Source organism: Venturia canescens, chromosome 1 (genome assembly GCF_019457755.1).
Source record: "Venturia canescens isolate UGA chromosome 1, ASM1945775v1, whole genome shotgun sequence".
Taxonomy (NCBI): Eukaryota; Metazoa; Arthropoda; class Insecta; order Hymenoptera; family Ichneumonidae; genus Venturia; species Venturia canescens.
This window is the reverse complement of record NC_057421.1, coordinates 16,897,174-16,916,197: the sequence shown is the minus strand read 5'-3', so window position 1 is coordinate 16,916,197 and position 19,024 is coordinate 16,897,174. Positions and strand designations below refer to the sequence as shown.

Genomic DNA, 19,024 nt, shown 5'->3' with positions numbered 1-19,024 from the left:
GTTGTTGTTTATGCTCTAATATCATGGATCACTCGCGTCATTCTACAGAGCCTTTGCTCTCATCAGAGCGTCATATATATCTCGACCGAGTTTCGAGAAATGCGAAGGGACACTCGTTACGAAGTGTCCGAATTGCAGATAACTGGCTCGGAATTCCCATTTTAAATTATCATCACAACAACGACAATGACCTCGTTTCACGAATCAAGTTTTTTGCCTCCGAGTAATCTAACAAAGTTTCCGTAGATATGGTTCCACGAAATTGATTTTTATAGTGACAATCATACGATTTATTGTCGAATCTTGTAAAGATTTTCATTTGAATTTATGTCTTTATTGTATGAAAAACTTGTACAATCATAAATTACGTGTTTATGACAAAAATACGCAGCATTCGTGTGAACGATTTCGTTGCTTCTTCGTTTCACGAATCTCTCTTTGGTGTGCTGAATGTCGTGCTCGTCTGCAAAGGAATCTCATCGTAAACGTGTTCCCCATCGATTTCGAACACTGCAGGACGAAAAGAACTCGGCGGCCTGTCGTAATGAGCTTCCAATAATTCTGAGAAAAAAAAATACAACGGATTTCAATATTTTTCAACCGAAGCACAACAAAAATGGTGTTCATGGTCGTGGAATCAAAGACTTCCACTCGAACCCACGTCCCATTTGAACAAAGAAAAAAAATCACAAAAATTGCATAAGTGTGGATGAAAAAAATTTCTTTTCTGAGAAAAAAAACAATATTGGGTTTTTCTTCTTAATATTTGCATTAGGAAAATAACGCGTCATCAATTATCGTATCATCAAACTTTCGAAGAATTGTATCAGATTGACGAGGATCTTATTCGCTGAAGAAATTTGTTTGCGTTTTGTGTCTTTCGACAAAAGTTATACGTCTTGATAGTTTAACAATGAAAGAGGAACTAAAAATTAGCATCGAGCGTTTGGCAGATGGGCTCCACAGAGCTCCATTTAACTAGTTAGAAAATGGCAAAGTTCCAAGATTAAAGAATCGGAATGAGAGGTTGAGAAAAAGTGAGGAAAAGATAGAAGATCCGTAAACGTTTACGGCTTTGAAACTTGGCATCTTCCGTATTTTCCACTTTCGAAAGAGCACATTGATGCCGTGCACGGTTTCGTGTAGATCGATGAGTCTTTGATACACGTTATCGATCGGAGAGGCTGAATAAATGAGACCCGAGAGATGATTAGCCATCTCGCTAGAAAGTTGTTAACGGAAAACTCGATTCTTTACTTTTCTTGAATTTTTCATGGGCTTTTTGCGATCACTATGATGTTGGGTGATCACGCGAAGTTATGGGAAAACCTGTGTTCTCAGAATTGTGTACTCATTAGATGAGAAAATATTGATTTTGGAACAATTTATCTTGCAATCTCATCAGTAGCTCAACGAAATTTATTTCGAAGAATTCATGAAAACGAAAATCCATCATACATATGAACTTTATACAAATGAAAAGGAACGTGGTAGCAACAGAAATTGTCGACATCCACACATACATACACACACACATTAGGTGAAGCTAGCACAGTGTTTAACTTGCATAAGAACGACGGGGTGCTGAGAAATAGACGATGCAACCCGCATAGATTCGTGGGAATTAAATGGCACAGAATGGGGAGCGATTGCACGTACTTTAACGTGAAAACCGGTGCGCAGTCGTGCAGCGAAAGCGCGAGCGCCTCAAGTAAATGCAACATTTAATATATAGATATGCAACGATGCGTTGATTTGATAAAACGTTTTCAAAATCAAGGAAATATTGAACAGTAATTGTTTCCGTTTGTTCGATAGACAATCGATGATTTTTTTTCTTGTTTTTTTTTTTTTTTCATCATTTATTAACAGCTTTTGGAACAAGGCGACTTTTTACTGGAATGCTTCTAATTCGGAGAGTTTCAGGGAATTGTGGAAACACTGATGGATTTTATGCAGCTGCTGGCTTGAATTGTGAGATTTTGATAACGGAATTGGATCTTGATAATAATTCATGGTTTATATATCATTGAGCAGTTAATGAGCTTATGGATTGAATCGAATTCCGAGTATTTTGGATTAATCAACCCGCTTGCATTGGAGAGCACGTGAAGCGTAGTTCAAATCCGTTGAATCGGGGACTCTCAAGATCAAAGGGTTTTGAATGCGTTGGTGTACGTAAAATAACCATTTAAGTTCGTATTGATTTCGGAGTTTTATTTTCCAAGCGGGTACGAGACGCGTTTGAGCGGTTTTGCACGAGTTGAAACGTTTGTGACTGAGTTTGAAAGCGTTTGAAATAGGAAAGCACTGCGGCGAGGAATAAAAAAATTCTAACTCCATCAAAGGAATCCTTTTACCTTGAAGATTACTGAATAATCGAATATTTGGATAATCGTTCGAGTAATTCGACTCCGCTTTTTTCCTGATTTCTACACTCGAGGCTGGACGTGATCTCGTCAATGTTTGATGCTCAGGAATCATGCATCTCGGAGTTTCTGAAAAACATAAATAAAAATGCTTGAAAATCTTGCTCAAATTCAAGCACAACTTCACGATGGACTATTCTCGTTCGTGTTTTTCTCGATATAAACAGAAAACGGATTAGACGAAATCTCAGTCAAAATATGGTCCCAGTGTCTTCCACCGACTGGACACTAAAAATCACAAGCTACAGAAAAAAATCAAAGCTCATATTTTTGAAGGTTAAACGCGGCGAGCATTTTGTTCAGTAAAGAAAAAATATTCCGACCGGATGTGTGTTGAAGAATCGGAATGACACTCCCGGTTATCTGTACAATTTGTCAGCATCGTAGTACAAGCAAAATTTGCCTTAGGGAGTGAAAGGGCGATACCACTATTGATACAAATGTTTGCGCGAACCGGAAGGTCTCAATTTACCAATCGTTCCTAATGGTTTATTTCTTTTTCCGGCAGCGATAGTGCGCTCGGCAAACGCAATTACGATTCGTTCGCTCGAGATAGCAGTTGCGAATTTCGTGCGAAGCATCGCTCCGATTTGGCCACTCTGGTACTGTGATTGGCAGGCGTTTGAACGATGAGAATAATCGTTGCATTGTGGCTTGAATGATCACAATATAAAAATATAGCTGATCGATCGAAGGAGCGAAAAAAGTTAGTAACTGTCTTCAGTCTTTTTTTGTATCAAGGCTCGGTCCAAACTTTAATCAAATCTTTGTTAAATTGGCTAACCAATATCTCGTCCATTTCGCAGTCCGTTCATTCCTCCGAATAGCTGCAAATAAAAATACGCGACGCAGTCACTCGACTGTAAAAACATTACTGTCATTTACGCACATGCTTTTCTGTTTATTATTATGTGCCTGGTGTCGAGTCATGTCAGCAGAAAACTGCTCAATACTGCGTAAGTTCGAATTCTTTGTTCGTTTCGAAACACCTTGAATTAAGTCATATCATAAAAACCCGCGATAATCATACGCTTTAAGCGTTTCAATTTCTCTTCTCCTATTGCGATTCGCGAGTTCATTTTACGTATGACTAATTAATGCAAGGACACTGTAAACGTGTTTGCCAATACTTGCTCATTTTTTTTTTAAATTTATTCATCAGTTGGGCAAGTTCTTTTGTCCGGGGATCGCTGATTTTATGGTAGACGATTTCAAGATCTTTGCAATATAATTTTTTCACTCGATTCGATCATTAATTCAACGAGAATTGCTTTGTTTTGGAGATTTTTATTTCGATAGTGATTTACCTGCAGATCAAAATCTTTGGTGTTACTGTCAATAGGCATTTTTCAATGTGAACAATTTCCGAGCAGAATCACGCAAAAAAGGTTTCACAAGCGACGACGATTTTCTAATTTTATTTTTCCTTTTCTCCTCATTTTTCTTATTTTCCCAGTAAATATTCGTAAGAAATGTGTTTTCATGACAAATTAGAAATTTCCTGTTCGCATACCGTATTCGCAGGCGAGTATAGCGTTGGTCGAAGTGGTTGATGAAATTCTACCGGAATTCCCTTTTTCGAGGCCTGCCCTCCGAATGGTATCGTTGCATATATCGCGTTTGTCCGCATCGCATATCGACAAGCGTATAGTCTCGAAAAGCTTTGATCGTATGTGAAGGATCGCGAGCACAGCGAGTGTTGTCAAGCCAAGAGATATTACAGAGCCGACAACAATCAAAGCTGCTACGTCGAGTGGCATCGCGACCGTGTGTGATGGTATTTTTTCTGAAATTGTTGATTCTTTCGTTATAAGAGAATTGAAATTTTCAGGAAAATTCAACAATCACGATTTCCCACGAAAGTTCGTCGTACGTAAAATATTATTGAAAATCAACCGAATTATAAATTGAGACGAACACGAGAGAAAGAGTTTGAAAACGTCGGTTGCAAACAATTTTCTCATTAGTTCGCTGACTTCTGTTAGCAGTCACTTTATACGTGTTCGATTCAATCCTCCTATTTCATAATCTGAAAATGAAGTCATGAGCAATAAAATTTCATTAGTGGAAATAAATTTCCCATTCGGAGTTAGAAATTTCGCGCCAGCACGTCGTTGAAGTGCATCGACAATTCCGCAGACCGCCATTGGGCTTTACGCTCAGACCGCTGTTTATTTTCACGTTCATGAGAGGTACACGGCAGGCAGTAATCATGGTGTTTGGAATGTCAATACTTGATTTAATCTAAATATATTCATTCGATCTCGGAATAAGTAACTGCAGGCTGTAAAAATTCCATATAACTAAGTGCAGTGAAACTGCGTTTAATCGAATTTGCATAGTGTTTTTAATGATGCTTTAAGAAGGCACACGTTTTTACTGTCATTGGAAAATGAGTTTCATATTCACATGAACTTCTTTGACCCGCTGAAATTTCGTTTTTTCAATGTGAATGTGTTCGAACACTTTCTACAGGTCGTGCACGAGCGAGATGTAAAATAATCAATTGACCTCACCTGCACCCAACGATGTCATTATCATTGGACCATCGTGATCGGGCGATCCGTTACCGGAAACGTGAACTACAGCGACTATCGGTCCAGAGGTCGATGGCTTTTTGACCCTTGGCTTTTTCACGTCGATTCTCTCGACTCGCTGCTGCACATTGTAATTATCATACTTAATCGTCTCAATCCTAACAGGCACTGGGCTCGTCTCAATCTCACCGATCTCGGAAAAAATCGTATCAGAAAATGCCTCGTCCGAGGTGGTCTCGAGTCTTTTGGAAGATTTCGAAGACTCATCGTAATCTGTAAATCGAAGTTGCGATGAAATGTTGCATCGAAAAGTTTCGGTATCAGCATAAACGAAAAAAAGCGAGTAAAAATCTACGTGAATTAAAAGTGACAAATGGTTCGAATCAAAGCTCATCTTACGACCGGGCGTGGACGATTCCATCGTGAACTCTCGGAAGTCTTTCGTCACTCCATCGCTCCGGTGATCGCCAATAACTTTGTCAACGGAATGTCTGTTTACATGTAAATTGTCTCGATCCGTATTAAGCGCCTGGCCTCGATCCGCGGCTTCCGTAGACGACGAAGCCATCGAGACAGTTGTGGAACTCGGAGTATCCAGCTCGATATTTTCCTTGCGATCGAACCGATCGTTCGTCATTATCTCTGGTACGGAGGAAACGATAATGTGATGAATATTTATGCAGTTTCCTGTCTCGTGATGACAAACTGACGCTAATTCTTGTCGTGCTAATGGTGACTGCTCGGTTCCGAAATTCGCTCTGTCACAGGCACACGATTGCTCACAATCCACTCCCCATTTACCCGGAGGACATTTTTCGTTGCAGCTTGAATAAAATCAGAAACGCAACACCATAATTTCGAATTTGATTGCTCTGTTATTGCATCAATGAAGAAAGAAGAGAATTAAATAAATGACCGAATAACGTTGAATCGAGGATTCTGAAATTTTTACTAATTTATTCACAGATGAAAGGAAAAACTGGAGCTACCTGGAGCCTTGCCATCCTGGCGGACAATGACACTTGCCATCGATGGGATTGCAGATGTGAACTGGTTGGCAATTACATGCCTGAGAACATTTTTCACCCCAAGTACCCGATGGGCATTCTATGGACATAAAAAAAACGATCGAGTTTCAAAATGACGATCCTGAAAAAGCAATGCATAGGATTTAAATAAGCTTGGCTGGGATCGAACACCTGAGACAAATTACACTGAGAATTTCGCGTCGATTTAACCGAGTAAATTCTGGCATCGCTTCCTATCGTCGTGCTATTGCCGTGAGGAAAATAGCGAGAGATAGAATAAGATGGAAAGTAACTCGGATCGATCGAAGGACGATCGACCGGGCTGCAGTTACAGAGCTCTCGTTACGAGTTGGCAATTCGCTTTGAATTATTGCAGTTATGTCTCGCGTGTTATTCAAGCGTTGATAATGATCAATCTTTCAAATTTCATTGCCACTGGCTTTACGAATGTTTTATTCGCTATTGGCCTAATGATCGGTTCATTTTTTTCTATCTAGATATTCCGACACTTGGAAAATGTGCTGAAAATCGAAAAATGTTAATGAACCGACAAATCAAAGGTTAGTTTTGAGTCTTCTCGAGTCTCAGCTACAAAAAATAAACGAATAAAAATGTGACAGTAATATTAGTAAAATGTCCAACGTGCTGAAAATCGTTTGGTGACTGTATTTTGCACTTTACTTTCTTTCACATTATCTGTGACTTATGAAGTTTGCAACGTTGAAGTCCAAATGAATGATCTAAAAAACCTTCCAATTATTCCAGTAATTCTCCAATTTCGTTCCGTGCCGAATTTGCAATTCGTATAATTTTTCAACCTGTACCGATACTTTCGTGAAATAAAAAAATGCTGCGAATTGCAAATGTCTTTTTCCTTCATTCCGTTAAACTCCAACGTTGCAAACTTCCAAGCCAACATTGTTTTTGATAAAAAAAAAAGAATAACAGGCATGCCCAGAATTTTGGAAATCGACTAAAAATCCCATTTTAAGCCGTGCCGGAAACCCCAAACTCTAGCATAACCGGGTTCAGACTCCGCAACGGCAACATCGGTGAAACGCAGACGTACCAAGAGTCACGCGTAATAATAATTCTCCAAATGAGCTCCTGTAACGATATCCATTCGCTTCCGGTGCTGGGAATGCGCAATATCTTTTAAAACTTCAATATTCCAGCGTACGATTTATCACTCGGTAACGTGTGATCGTTTGAATGGTTACTTTCACGGTAAGCCGCACGAGTCCGGCTGGCGATTCGTTTAATAATATTCGCAATAACGACAAGAATGTACGCAAAATGAGAAAAGATCTGTTCACCGAGAGCGCAAATATTTTAGTGTGCCTCATAATACGGTGAAAATAAATATTCTTTTAAGTACGTTGTCGTGAAAAAGGAAACTTTATTTTGACGTAAATATTTGTGGGATTTTTCATTACTACGAATTATTCGTGCACACTCGAAAGGACTGATTCTTATGTCATTTGGAAATGAAGAGAAAATCATTCCGTCATCCCACAAGTGTGATGTAAAAGTTTTCGTTATTTTGTTTCTAAAGTTTGTATTCATTTCTCCTTCGAAAGATGAATCGAATCGTTATTTTTTCCAAGTGTTTCTTTCATTACCGAGAATACTTGATTGTGTCGTCGCACTCAGGCGTTATCAGGTATCGTAATACGGAGTCAATTTAATAGCGAAGGTTTTACACGAGATACAAGTATAATATTTACCGTTGAAATCGTTTCCCTGGTACTTTCGCGAGCGTAATACAAGACACAAGTGAATAAGGATTCAAGTCCGGCAAGGGAGTTTAAAGAAGCAGGATATAATGTTCTTTCTTGAAGGCGAAGGCGGAGAAGGTGTTGGCGCGTATCCGTGTATGTTCGAGCTCAAATTCGCTGCTATATTACATTGCCGGTTTGTCTGAGCTGGACATTCTGTGACCACTTGATAACAGTCGATCGAATCTCTTTCTCTCTCCCTCCCTCTCGCTCTCTATCTTATTTCTTTATTTTTTGTTAACTCGAAAGTCCTTGCGAAAGTTTCGGACTCATGCTACTTCCGGGCTTCCGCAACTTTCGATGGCGTTCGTTCTGCCAATGAGAGGCAGTCTTTTCGCAAGGCGACCGGCACGTAACGACGTTACATGTCAGCCCACGTGTGCAGTCCCTCGTACATATGCTTATGAAGCGATTTCTCACAGACATAAGGACACAAGTCTCGAATCTATCCTTGGGATCAATGCCATTTCATTCGCGGTTTGCATCAGTGTATATTTCTTTGAGAAGCCTACTTCGTATGTATCTTTCAAACATATCTTGTAAAGGCTGCATTGAAAATCGCGCGCATGACATTAGCGTCGACGAGGAATTTCATTTAAGTCATTTCGTCCGTGTGTTCCATTGATGGTGAACTTTGAGTTTTGCAGTTTTAAGATTTATTGATGAACCGAAAACGGAGGCTAGTGATCTTCGATCAAAAGCATACTTCGCTGGGAAATTGAGCCATCGAATAATTCATCAAGCAGATTATTGATCGAATGTAATCAATTCGCTTTTTATGAAGATTCTACGCTTCGGAGGAACCAATTTATCCTTATTTTTCATCGATTAATCCCATGCAGTTGGACAGTGTTTTATAAATTTTAACATATTCATCATCGATTTTTTGTTATTTCATTCATATTTCAAGTATCCTCACCAGAGGCGCATCCATCTCCGCGACGACCCGGTTCGCACATGCAAATATTCGGTGCGATGCAATTACCGTACTCGCAAATATCGCAATGCGGTTTGCACACGCCGAAATCTGAGTTTTGCGTATCCACGGATTCCCCAGTGGATTTTTTCACCTCGTAACCTTCGCAGCATTTCATTGACTTTCTCTGTCGGACTTCTGTCTACATGGAAAAATAAATACGTGATTAATACTCGGTCACGTTCTCTATTCCCTTCAATACTTCTCTTAATTTCCCCATAAATTTCCCAGACGACGTCGTTTCAGTACTAAGCACGTGACTCAAAATTCTCTCCAAATATTCAACCATGCATTTTCGTGAAAAATCTTGTATCTATTTAATCAAGAGAATCCTTAATTGTTATATTTTAATTGACAGTAGAACGAAGAAACTTTACAGTGAAGAAAGTAAAAAAAAAACGTTGCAGTTTCGTACATCGCAAGGTGGCACAATAATAACAAAATAAATTGCAGTCTCTGATTTATCGATGAGTGTGGAGCAGCTACGTGTACGCATGCACGAGAAGGAGCTGCGAATATTATGTATAACATGGTCATTCACGTATGTTCATAGTGTTTAATACGATAGTATAGCACGATGGAATCGAAAGAGTCGTAAATTGTGAACACAGGAAATGTTAAATGAGAAAAAGGCACTTGTCCGAGTAGAATTCGGTGGGAAATCGCGTGACATACGCCTTCATGAACGATATTACGCCGGTTAATACGCTTTACTAATCTATCCCATCTTCCGAACAGTTATTTAATTAGGAGCTCGCGAGTTATTTACAGCTGGTATAGACGGCTCAACCGAGACCGAGACTACTGCAGCTTTCCCCATAATGAGCGCTCATAAAGCGCTTCGAATTGCGCCTATTCTACGCAGAACATTATACACGAATGTACTAGTATTTCGTGGCTATTAGTATGTGAGAACTATCGAAGAGATGAGCGACTTTACTTGGGAATAGCTCTACCAAACTTAGAATTACTAATTAGAAATAAACGCAACGTTCACCCATTTAATGAGGATACTATAATTATCAAATTTGGATATATATTCCATTTAAAAATCGTAATCGAATCCAGCTAATAATTCGTAAAAATAAATCTTATTGTCTGTTCCGAAGAGTGGATTCGACTCGACGAGGATCCTCTACGACATTTGATCGAATCTCATTATTTTTAGTTACCAAATAATTAGTCAGACATCGTTCCCCCTTTGAAAAGAATTTATATTTAAAATGTATGTAGTATTGTATGAAAAGTATTTTCCACATAAATAGAAAATATTTTTTTTAACTTTCACACATAGAAATATATCAATCATGTATTTATTTTATCAATGATTTTTCTGATTTTAGTATATTAATCATGTATTGTGTTGTTATTAACGATATATTTTTTTAAGATTAAATATACATTTTTAATTAATTATAATTTCTAAGATTTTTAGATAATATTAAGACGTTAACGTGTAACCTTAAACTAGCATGTAGACATCGAAAGAATATATTTTTCCATACATTAATCAATATATTAGACTCTTGATATTTCATATAAAAAAAAAGTATTTCATATTTATCAAAAATGTATATTTAATATAAAAAAAATATATCATTAATAACAACACTGCACATGATTCAGCATACTTGTATGTATGAAAGTTTAAAAAGACTATATTTATGCGGAAATACTTTTCATACAATATTACATATATTTGAAATATAAATTCTTTTCATGGGGGTCCCTTATTCGCTCCACTAATTAAATTAGCTTTTCAATTTGGAAATGAATTATTAATTCGAAGTGAGGTAATGAAATCCTGAAGAAATATGGAGTTTTTCGAAATCTAAATCATCGAGCGAAACTCGCAATTTTGTCACTTACTTTTATTCGCCATCGTTGACGCATTTCCATGCGAGATTTCGGACACCGCGGAGGTATTTGGAAACACCAGGTGAACGTGTGGACGACGACAGGTTCCATATAACTCTCTTTGGTGGTCGTGGTGTAGCTGAAAAGTTGTTAATTTTCAGAACATTCAGTTTTTTTGTTGAAGCAAGCTTGTAAATCAACGAGACATTCGGATGGTTTGGAAGAACAATTTTCCCGATAGTTGGCGTGCCGAAAGAGTTTGGTTGGATGAAAAAAGAGAGTAACAGCGACATCAGTGGTCCATCGATTCCTTGGATTTCACTTGGCATACAAACAATCTTTGTCCTCCAATTGAGAAACTTCAGATATAAAGCCAGCGTGGGAAAAAACGGAGAAAAGTATACGGACAGAATGACTTGTGTGTACGATGTCAAAGCGATAATTCGAACGTTGTTTTTTCATCGTTAGAATTTTTTGCTCACCCTCGGCACTGAGCTGTTCCATTTGCTGTTGGAGGGACGCGAGCTTGAAATTATGGACAGTCGAATGATGGAGTGCCTTAATGAGTGCCATATTGAGTAATAACAGTCCCGAAAAACTGGTCTATGCGAAGGAATTCTTTTTCTTTCGTTTGCTTCTATCGTCTTACTGGTAATTGTTTCGTGTGTAAATATTCGGGTGTAAGTAGATTTGTAAAAAGTTCTCGCTTTTTTCATTCGCCGCGGATATTTTATGAAAAAATTGTTTTCCAGATTTCTCAAGGGCCCCTTAAATGCATTTTGGACGAAAATTCATGAGCTGTTTGCCGAGCTGATTGATTGAAAGCAATTTATCAGCCTCTTACAAATTGTTTTTTTTTCTAACAAATGAATGAATTAATGCCATCAAAATTTCGCCTGTTGTGGACTCGCTACCATGAAACAAGAATCACGCGAAGGAATATCGCGCCTGTCTGGTCACGGGGAGTGCATACATAGATCGCATGTTTTAAAGATGAGATTCAATGCCACCGAAGTGATAAAATCAGGTGCTGAAAAGCGAAAGGCCCTAACCCAATTTTTTCGCTTATTAAACGTTCGTGGCTCTATGCTTCTCATTTTCCGATTGAAAAAGAGAGAGAGTAATGAAAAAATATCGAACTCTCGTGGAGAGTCGAAACGACGACGACAAAGGGCTCGAAAATCCCTTTGTATATTCATGCACGCGTGCAATGTTCCTTCCACCGTCGATGTAGTTTACTTTTTTATTTTCTACTTCGGCCTTTGGAGGACGGGTCTCCTCGACTGTTGCTCACGTTACCGCGATATATGCGATATTGCAAAAGCTTCCTGTCCGACTTTGGAAACTCTTAATCGCGTTGCTCAAAGCGGATAGGACATGCGTGCACGTGCAATTTACTATCGCGATTTACGGACGGCAAGACCATAGATTTTTCTTTCTTTTTTACATATATACCTTAATAATAATAATAATAATAATAATGATAATGATCGCCTCACAACCTCAATAATTTGCCTAAAAATCCAAAGGCGATTCCAGCTCTAAACTGTGCAGTTTCGTTGATGACGAGCTTCGATATTTTCCTCGATTTTTGCAAGTGATTACTGATTTAAATGACACTGAATAATGGAAAAATTTGCGTTCATTTTCAAAAGTTCACTCACGGAGAAAGTGGCAAATTTCCAGAAACTCGGTTTTAATTAATGACTCGGTTAACTAAATTAATGACTGTATAATTTGAACGAGCTTTTGAGATTGCGAAGCAGAGTGCCTCCGATAAATATTCGTGATTAGAAATATTTTCCATCGCGTATTCTGGCCAGCAAAATGGTTGACCTCATTACGGGGCTGCGAGGATTGTTTTATTATTGAGCAAGTGAAAAACTGTTCTAGATCTGACGAGAAATAATTTGTTCATAGCCAACTGAGCACCCGGAGCTTTTTATTCATATTTTTATATAAGGAACGACGGGCAAAGAAATTGTTTGTTTGATCCTTTTCGTTTGTACGCGTGAACGCAGAACACAATATTCCCATAATTGTTGGCCACTGGAATTCCACTCTCGATATTGCATGATGATTATATTAAAATAATAGCAACGATTATTCAAACTGTCTTTGCCACCGGCCATTCATACAGGAAATACTTGTCTTGACAAAACGACGGCAAAAATATTTGATAACTTTGCATGGAATTTTTTATGCGGAATAATGTTCAATGAAAGAGCAGCGAAGAGTACGGTGAAAAATAATTTGCTGTAATTACATTACGCACTTGGAGCGTTCGTTTGGTTTATTTTCCTCGCAGAGATACTGCGTAGATGAATTGAAACTAAACTTTCTTAAGGTAGTTCGATAGCTAAGTGTCGTATAAAAAATAGGGTGCAGCCCCCTTCCTGTGTGAACATTATTCGTTGTGAAATATCTTCAAAAAATCATTCAAATTATCGTTAATGATCGGAAAAACAAATATGGCTACGATGTTTTACTAAAATTTCATAATTGCTCATGATTTTGAAATTTTTATATTTCTTTTGCGCACGCCCCTGCTGGAATACATTTTCATGCCGTATGCACATTTACGAGCACACAAATGAACGCTCAGAAGCGCGTCTATCGTGGCAACACTGTACACAGACAGTTGTCTGAGACGAGCGCAGCGTTCTAAAGTATAGTGATAATCATGGCTTGTCCCACGGGACAGCGTTGCCACGATGCGAACCTTGAAATTCTTCCACTCAAATTCTTATACGATTTTTATTACAATAATAATTTATTTCTCAAAAGATGCTCTAACAGTGGTTTTTTTTTAAATAAAAATCGTAAGAACCGTTCTCGAGTTATTTCGATACAGATTTTTTGTTTGACGATTACCATCTGCTCAGATGGAGAAACCATAGAATTGAACTTGCAATATCTGAAAATCTATACGGTAGAACTACTTTTTTAAGTCGATTCGTTAGACTTTTCTTAGCGACATAAATTTTTTTCGAAATTTCCGTAAGAAATCGGGTTTTGTTGTTGAACAACCTTAAACAAAGTACGAGAAACTTGAATGATTTTAAAATACAGAGGCACGCAGAAGTTTCGGAGAAATTAATCAACGGATTAATTGAAAGTGTCCTCGCGAATGAAATTCGGACGACTGCTGAATCTTTCGGATAATGAGGCATCCTCGTCGTTCAAGTTGTCTAGACCAAATGAAACAAACAACCGCACTTGAACGTTCATCCGTGTCACTTACACGTGGACGAAAAGTTAAACGGAGGGAAGCGCAGTGGGGGTGCAGGGACGATAACAGTGCGTGGCGCGAGAACTGAAGTATTCATATCCGTGGACCAGTGAGATATTCAATAGACCCGGGTTCAACCCTCGGTAATTTTCAATTTTTCGGAAGTAACAGGTGGACGATTATACATTTCGATAAATTAGATTCGTGTGTGTGCGTGCAGTAGAGAGAGAAAGAGAGCTGGCGATGCAAATGCGATATTATACATGACGTCATGAAAGCAGATTGAAAATGAAGTGAACAGACATTCAATAATCACTGTCAACAGGACAATAGAAAACAACATGAAAACGTAATTAGGGATTAGAAAAAGCAAGAAAGAATTATGCCCAAAGTGTCTTTTATTAGAGATGAAATTTGCAGTGGCTGAGAATTTATTTTTATTAAAATGAATGCCACGTCGAAGGGAAAAAGTCATGAGCAGCAGCAATTTCGATCTGGACGCCATAAAAAATATTGAATTTCATAAATTTATGCACTGAGAAAAAAATTATGGATTCAACAGAAATTGATTTTATTGGGAGAGTTTTCTTAATTCAACTGCAATGTTTTCGGAGATAATGAAAATCTGCAGTTTGATCTTGAACAATTTTGGTCATTCAAGCATTTTGAACGTTACGATGATCTTATATTTCATTGGCACCCCGTAATATCACATTTCGTTGTTTCAATATTTTTCTCAGTGCAGCATTATAGAAGTGGTTTTACGATTTTCATTGTAAATGAAGTCTTCAAGAACTAGCTATAAAAAATAGTACTATTTCAATTTATATAGCAGACCATATGAAGTATTTCAGCTATTAAACAATAAGTAAGTCAAGGCGGAGTAATATAAAACAAAATGAAAAATAAACTGTGCAAACGAGGGCTGACAGTGGCGAAGTACTAATATAAATTCTGCAGAAGGTGTTTACATCGTAGAGTAAAAATAATGATCAATAACGTCGACAGTGTACGGTGAAACTCTACTAATTTTTTGTCAGACTGTTGGGCAAGCGAAAAATGAAAAGCGAGCGGTTGCAAGGTGTGGCATAACGCAGTACAAATAGTGACAATTCTTACTGACAAAAAACATCATCAATTAAAATGAACGCTGGAACGCAGAGTAAATCTTGAAAAAGAGTTACGAAACTCGGTGTCTGATATGAAATCGGAAAATCCTTGTCAAGAAATATTAAATTAAAAACAAAATGAATTTTCTACCGATGAATCAATGATTTCCTTAATAATGAAAATAATTTTTGTACGAGTGGCGAAAAAAATTGGGATTCATCTTCCAATTTCGATCTTTGACCCCGAGCTTAAAGCAGAGAAAAGAAAGAGAAAATTCTAGCACAAAATGAGTTTTGATGTGCACAGCTCACTTTTCCAGTCCGTGACACACGTTGTCTCCAGTAAGCTCGATAGCCGACGATGATACCATTATTACGAGAACAAGGACGAGGACGAGGTTGCATTCCCTCAACCAGGATAAACCCATTCTCGCGGGTTGCTGACCCACTGCCAATTTCACACACTGTGCTGAATGCTGTGTTATAACACACTAAAATTAATCGAGAACGATGTCAAACGACGTTAACAATAAGATGCACTGTTTGCAAGTGTGCACTGCAGATTGCATTATTATCGACGAAAGCTGCATCAGAGTCGACGTTTTTGAGCTTATTTTACCAAAACAATGATTTCATCTGTCAAAAGTGACTGACCATGAAATAAAAGTTTCAGAAATGAAGGAAGACGAGGAATGAATGAATCAATAATTTGACAAAAAATTTTAAGTTTTCCTTTTAAATATTGAGGCCATTAATTGGAGAGTAATTTTTGTTTCTTTTAAATGACTTTTGTTCGATCTTGCGCCCCGAATTTCCGTAACTACACATTTTCGCCTATAAATGTTTCTCCATACAACTCTCTGAGCGGCCTTGAATTTTATTTAAAATAATTTATAATTATGTAAAAAAAATAATTTTATTTGAAATCTGTCAAAAGCGAAACGTTTCCATTGCTTTTTGTACGTCCCAATGGGGAGAGGCACAAAGTTTTGATTCGATGGGTATCTTACGGTATCTTTGACGAAAGGAAAGACAGTATCACAAAAATAAAAAGACTTGGTTCGGGCCTCAATTGTATATGCGTTTTGCGATTTCGTTATCAAACGAAGCTCCGAGACAAGTTTATTCGCACATCGTTTGTAATTTGTTACGTGTTTTTGGCGCGTTCGTGCATACAAACCGAAAAAAGTATGTGATTTATCGCGAGACACGATTTTTTTTTTTTTTTTTTTTTTTTTTTTTTTTTTTTTTTTTTTATCGTCTGCCAATGCTCGAACGTCGGAAAAATAATAATGAGGCACTCGATTCACTCACCGTTCCGGACACACTGTTTTCTTATCTTACAAGTTGAAATCGTATTTTTTTATTCGTCGATCGTGGATTAACAACTTCGTTGTACGTAATTATGTATTTAATCAAATGGAACCGAATGAATAAAATCTTCACGCACTGTCGAAACGCGCTCGTCTCTGTCACTGCAATGCACCGGGTTTCGAACGATCGACGCGTCACCAAGACGATATTAGAGCAATGGGATGACTAAAAAATACACAAGGAGAGAACGCTTCAACCAACAGCGCGACGTCCAAACGATTTTAAAGGGAGATCGTATTACCATAACTTTAAATTTCTATGCCAGATCCACTTGCCAATTATTTATAAAACAGATCGTACCGCTGATTGACACTCTGTACATTTGCCCATTGTCTATTGTGGCTATATCAGTCGCTGGAATGCTTTATCTCTGCTCGTGCCTGTACACATATTTATTTAAATTCGATATTGAGCGATCTTATTTACGTTAAGGGGGTCACCTCGTGTGGGAGCCGGATTTTTTGCGGCGAAGAAAAAAACAGGCTTTTGAAATTTAAAGAGTTTATTTATTGGTATTTTAACTCCGTGATAGAATTTTTTAACTCTGATATCTCGGGTTAATTTGGTGTAAATCTACTCCACAGAAATCCATATGTTTTTCCATTGTCTCTACGATTCCGGGGGATTGGTTTATCTAAAATGAAAAAAATCAATGAGCATTTTGATTTGTAAAGCAGTGGCTGTCCTGAACTAAAATCATACCACAATTTTAAAAATTGAAGAATTTTCGCGCTTTCAAACACAAGATTTCAATTTTCAAAAATGTTTCATAGTGCAAAAATCCTTCAATTTTTAAAATTGTCGTATGATTTTAGTTGAGGTAATAGCCACTATTTTACAAATCAAAACGTTCTTTGATATTTTGATCTCAGATAAACCAAGCCCCCAGAATCGTGGGGACTATGGAGAAACATATGGGTCCCTGTGGAGTAGTTTTACATCGAATTAACCCGAGATATCAAAGTTAAAAAATTCTAACATAGAGTTGAAAAACCAATAAATGAACTCTTCAAATTTCACAAGTCTATTATTATTTTCGAAAAAACGGCGAAAATACCCCAAAAAGTCCGGCTGCCACATGGGGTGATCCCCTTAATTTTGTTTACGACTGGCAATGGAACCGATTGAAATTTACGACGAAAATATTTATTCGATTTTCAAAACTTGGCGCTTACCCTAAAGCAGCAGCTCGAAAATGATTCCGAAAATATTTTATTTTTCTTGGTAAAGAAGATTGGAATTTATTTTTAGTGCACTAAACGTTTTTGTTTTTCAGAATGTTCGAAATGAACTATAAACTCAATGAACTCATTTTGACGAGCTGCTAATTAGCGTGGGTGTATTTCGAGGCTGAAATGCCCGAAGCCTAAAAAAATAACGGAGGTCATGGTCGGCGCGGACTTGCAGTTGAATTGTTCATAATTGCACTGGGAAACTCTAATGGCGATAGAGAAATACATTCCGTACATACCTTGGTTGACGAAGGTATGCATAAATCACGTAGAACGAGTGATTTTCAATGGAGAGAGGACATGAGAAGAGAAAAAGGGAGTCGGAGATTTCTGACGTTTGCTAACGAGTCCGAGGAGAATTTCAACGACAGCGTAGCAAGTGCGTGACGATTGGTTACGACGAGCGATCGTGGTGCACAAGACGAGCGGATAGTTCCCGAGGAAATTGCGACACGTTCAACGTTCAGGAAATTTTTTTCGTCCCTTCCCCGTTTCGCCGTAAAAATAAAATAGCGAATCGTATGTTTCACTTATAAAAAACGGTGCACATCGATTAACGTTGCACACTCGAGTCACTGGTTAGAATTCTGCAGCGAATAGCTATAATATCAGCGAGAATCACTGGATAAAAATTGCTTCTTCTCAAGTCGTTTCCATCCGAGTTATTTCAACTCTCCCTCTAAAAAGACAAACATTTTTTGTAACTGAAAAGTTTTAGAAATCTTGCCAAGAACTTTCCTAACAAAAGAAAAAGATACACAAATTTAAAAACGTACCGCGCTTACATCACTTGTTCCCGACGTTTCATACCGCACCGTCTCTCGTTAAACGAATGGCACTTGCGGAAATTTATTTATTCCATTGCTCCCATTCCGTCGTTCAACGTTTCCCGTAACTTCTTCTTCCTTTTCCTCGTATAATCCCACGAAAAATAGGAATTTGATACCACTATAATCCACACAGTTTTTCAATGATCCTATGCCACGAAGAGCAGCATTATTAAGGCCTAAGAAGATTTCAATTCACTTGCGAATATAAACTGCAACAGGTTTCACACTATTTACTTAGTTTTTGAGCAAAAAAACAGGTTAAAAGAGACGAAGATGATAAAATGGTCAACTAACTAATGCTACCAGTTGCTAGCGACTACGCTTGCTTGAATTTCTTCTTTTGGTCCACTCTTCCACAAGAGAGATCTCCATATTCCTATACAACTTTGTATGTGTGTATACATACACAGAAACGAACGAGGGAGGTTCCCTCTATGAAAACCGAAGCAATTGGTCGCGTCTCTAAACTCGGAATGCACTTGTGGCACAATGAACTCCGACCCTCGGGTTCTCTCTCTCTCTGTCTCTCTTCAACACTCACACATACTTTTTCTCTGTTCCTTCAGCCTCTGTCCCTGTCTCCCCCATCTGTTGGCGTGTCCATTCGTTTTGCTCGTCGGCTAGTTAAAGGGTGCGGTACAC

General features: G+C 38.0%; 1 protein-coding gene across 9 annotated transcripts; it reads right to left on the bottom strand.

The window, feature by feature from the left end:
- Positions 1-312: 312 nt before the first annotated feature.
- Positions 313-18,712, bottom strand: LOC122417523 (uncharacterized). Of its 9 annotated transcripts, none has more exons than XM_043431073.1 (12): positions 18,329-18,712; positions 17,792-18,231; positions 16,621-16,700; positions 15,259-15,437; positions 10,618-10,744; positions 8,692-8,890; positions 5,956-6,073; positions 5,366-5,790; positions 4,946-5,239; positions 3,943-4,215; positions 2,361-2,498; positions 313-561 (listed from the first exon to the last, which is right to left on the bottom strand). In XM_043431073.1, the coding sequence occupies exons 3-12, from the start codon at positions 16,648-16,650 to the stop codon at positions 425-427; spliced, it is 1,920 nt and encodes a 639-aa protein (XP_043287008.1). In that variant the 5' UTR covers positions 16,651-16,700; positions 17,792-18,231; positions 18,329-18,712; the 3' UTR covers positions 313-424. The 9 variants fall into 9 exon arrangements, with proteins under 9 accessions (XP_043287008.1, XP_043287016.1, XP_043287052.1 ...); XM_043431081.1 differs by having other exon boundaries at positions 18,338-18,712; XM_043431117.1 differs by lacking the exon at positions 8,692-8,890.
- Positions 18,713-19,024: the final 312 nt, after the last annotated feature.

Bases quoted from the DNA above. Each gene is read 5' to 3' on its own strand.
- LOC122417523 (XM_043431073.1), bottom strand. From the start codon at position 16,650: ATGGGCAAATGTACAGAGTGTCAATCAGCG. The intron at 4,216-4,945 runs GTGAGGTCAATT...CAACAATTTCAG, and splicing joins AATGACATCGTTGGGTGCAG to AAAAAATACCATCACACACG. The intron at 562-2,360 runs GTAAAAGGATTC...TTTTTTTCTCAG, and splicing joins ATTATTCAGTAATCTTCAAG to AATTATTGGAAGCTCATTAC.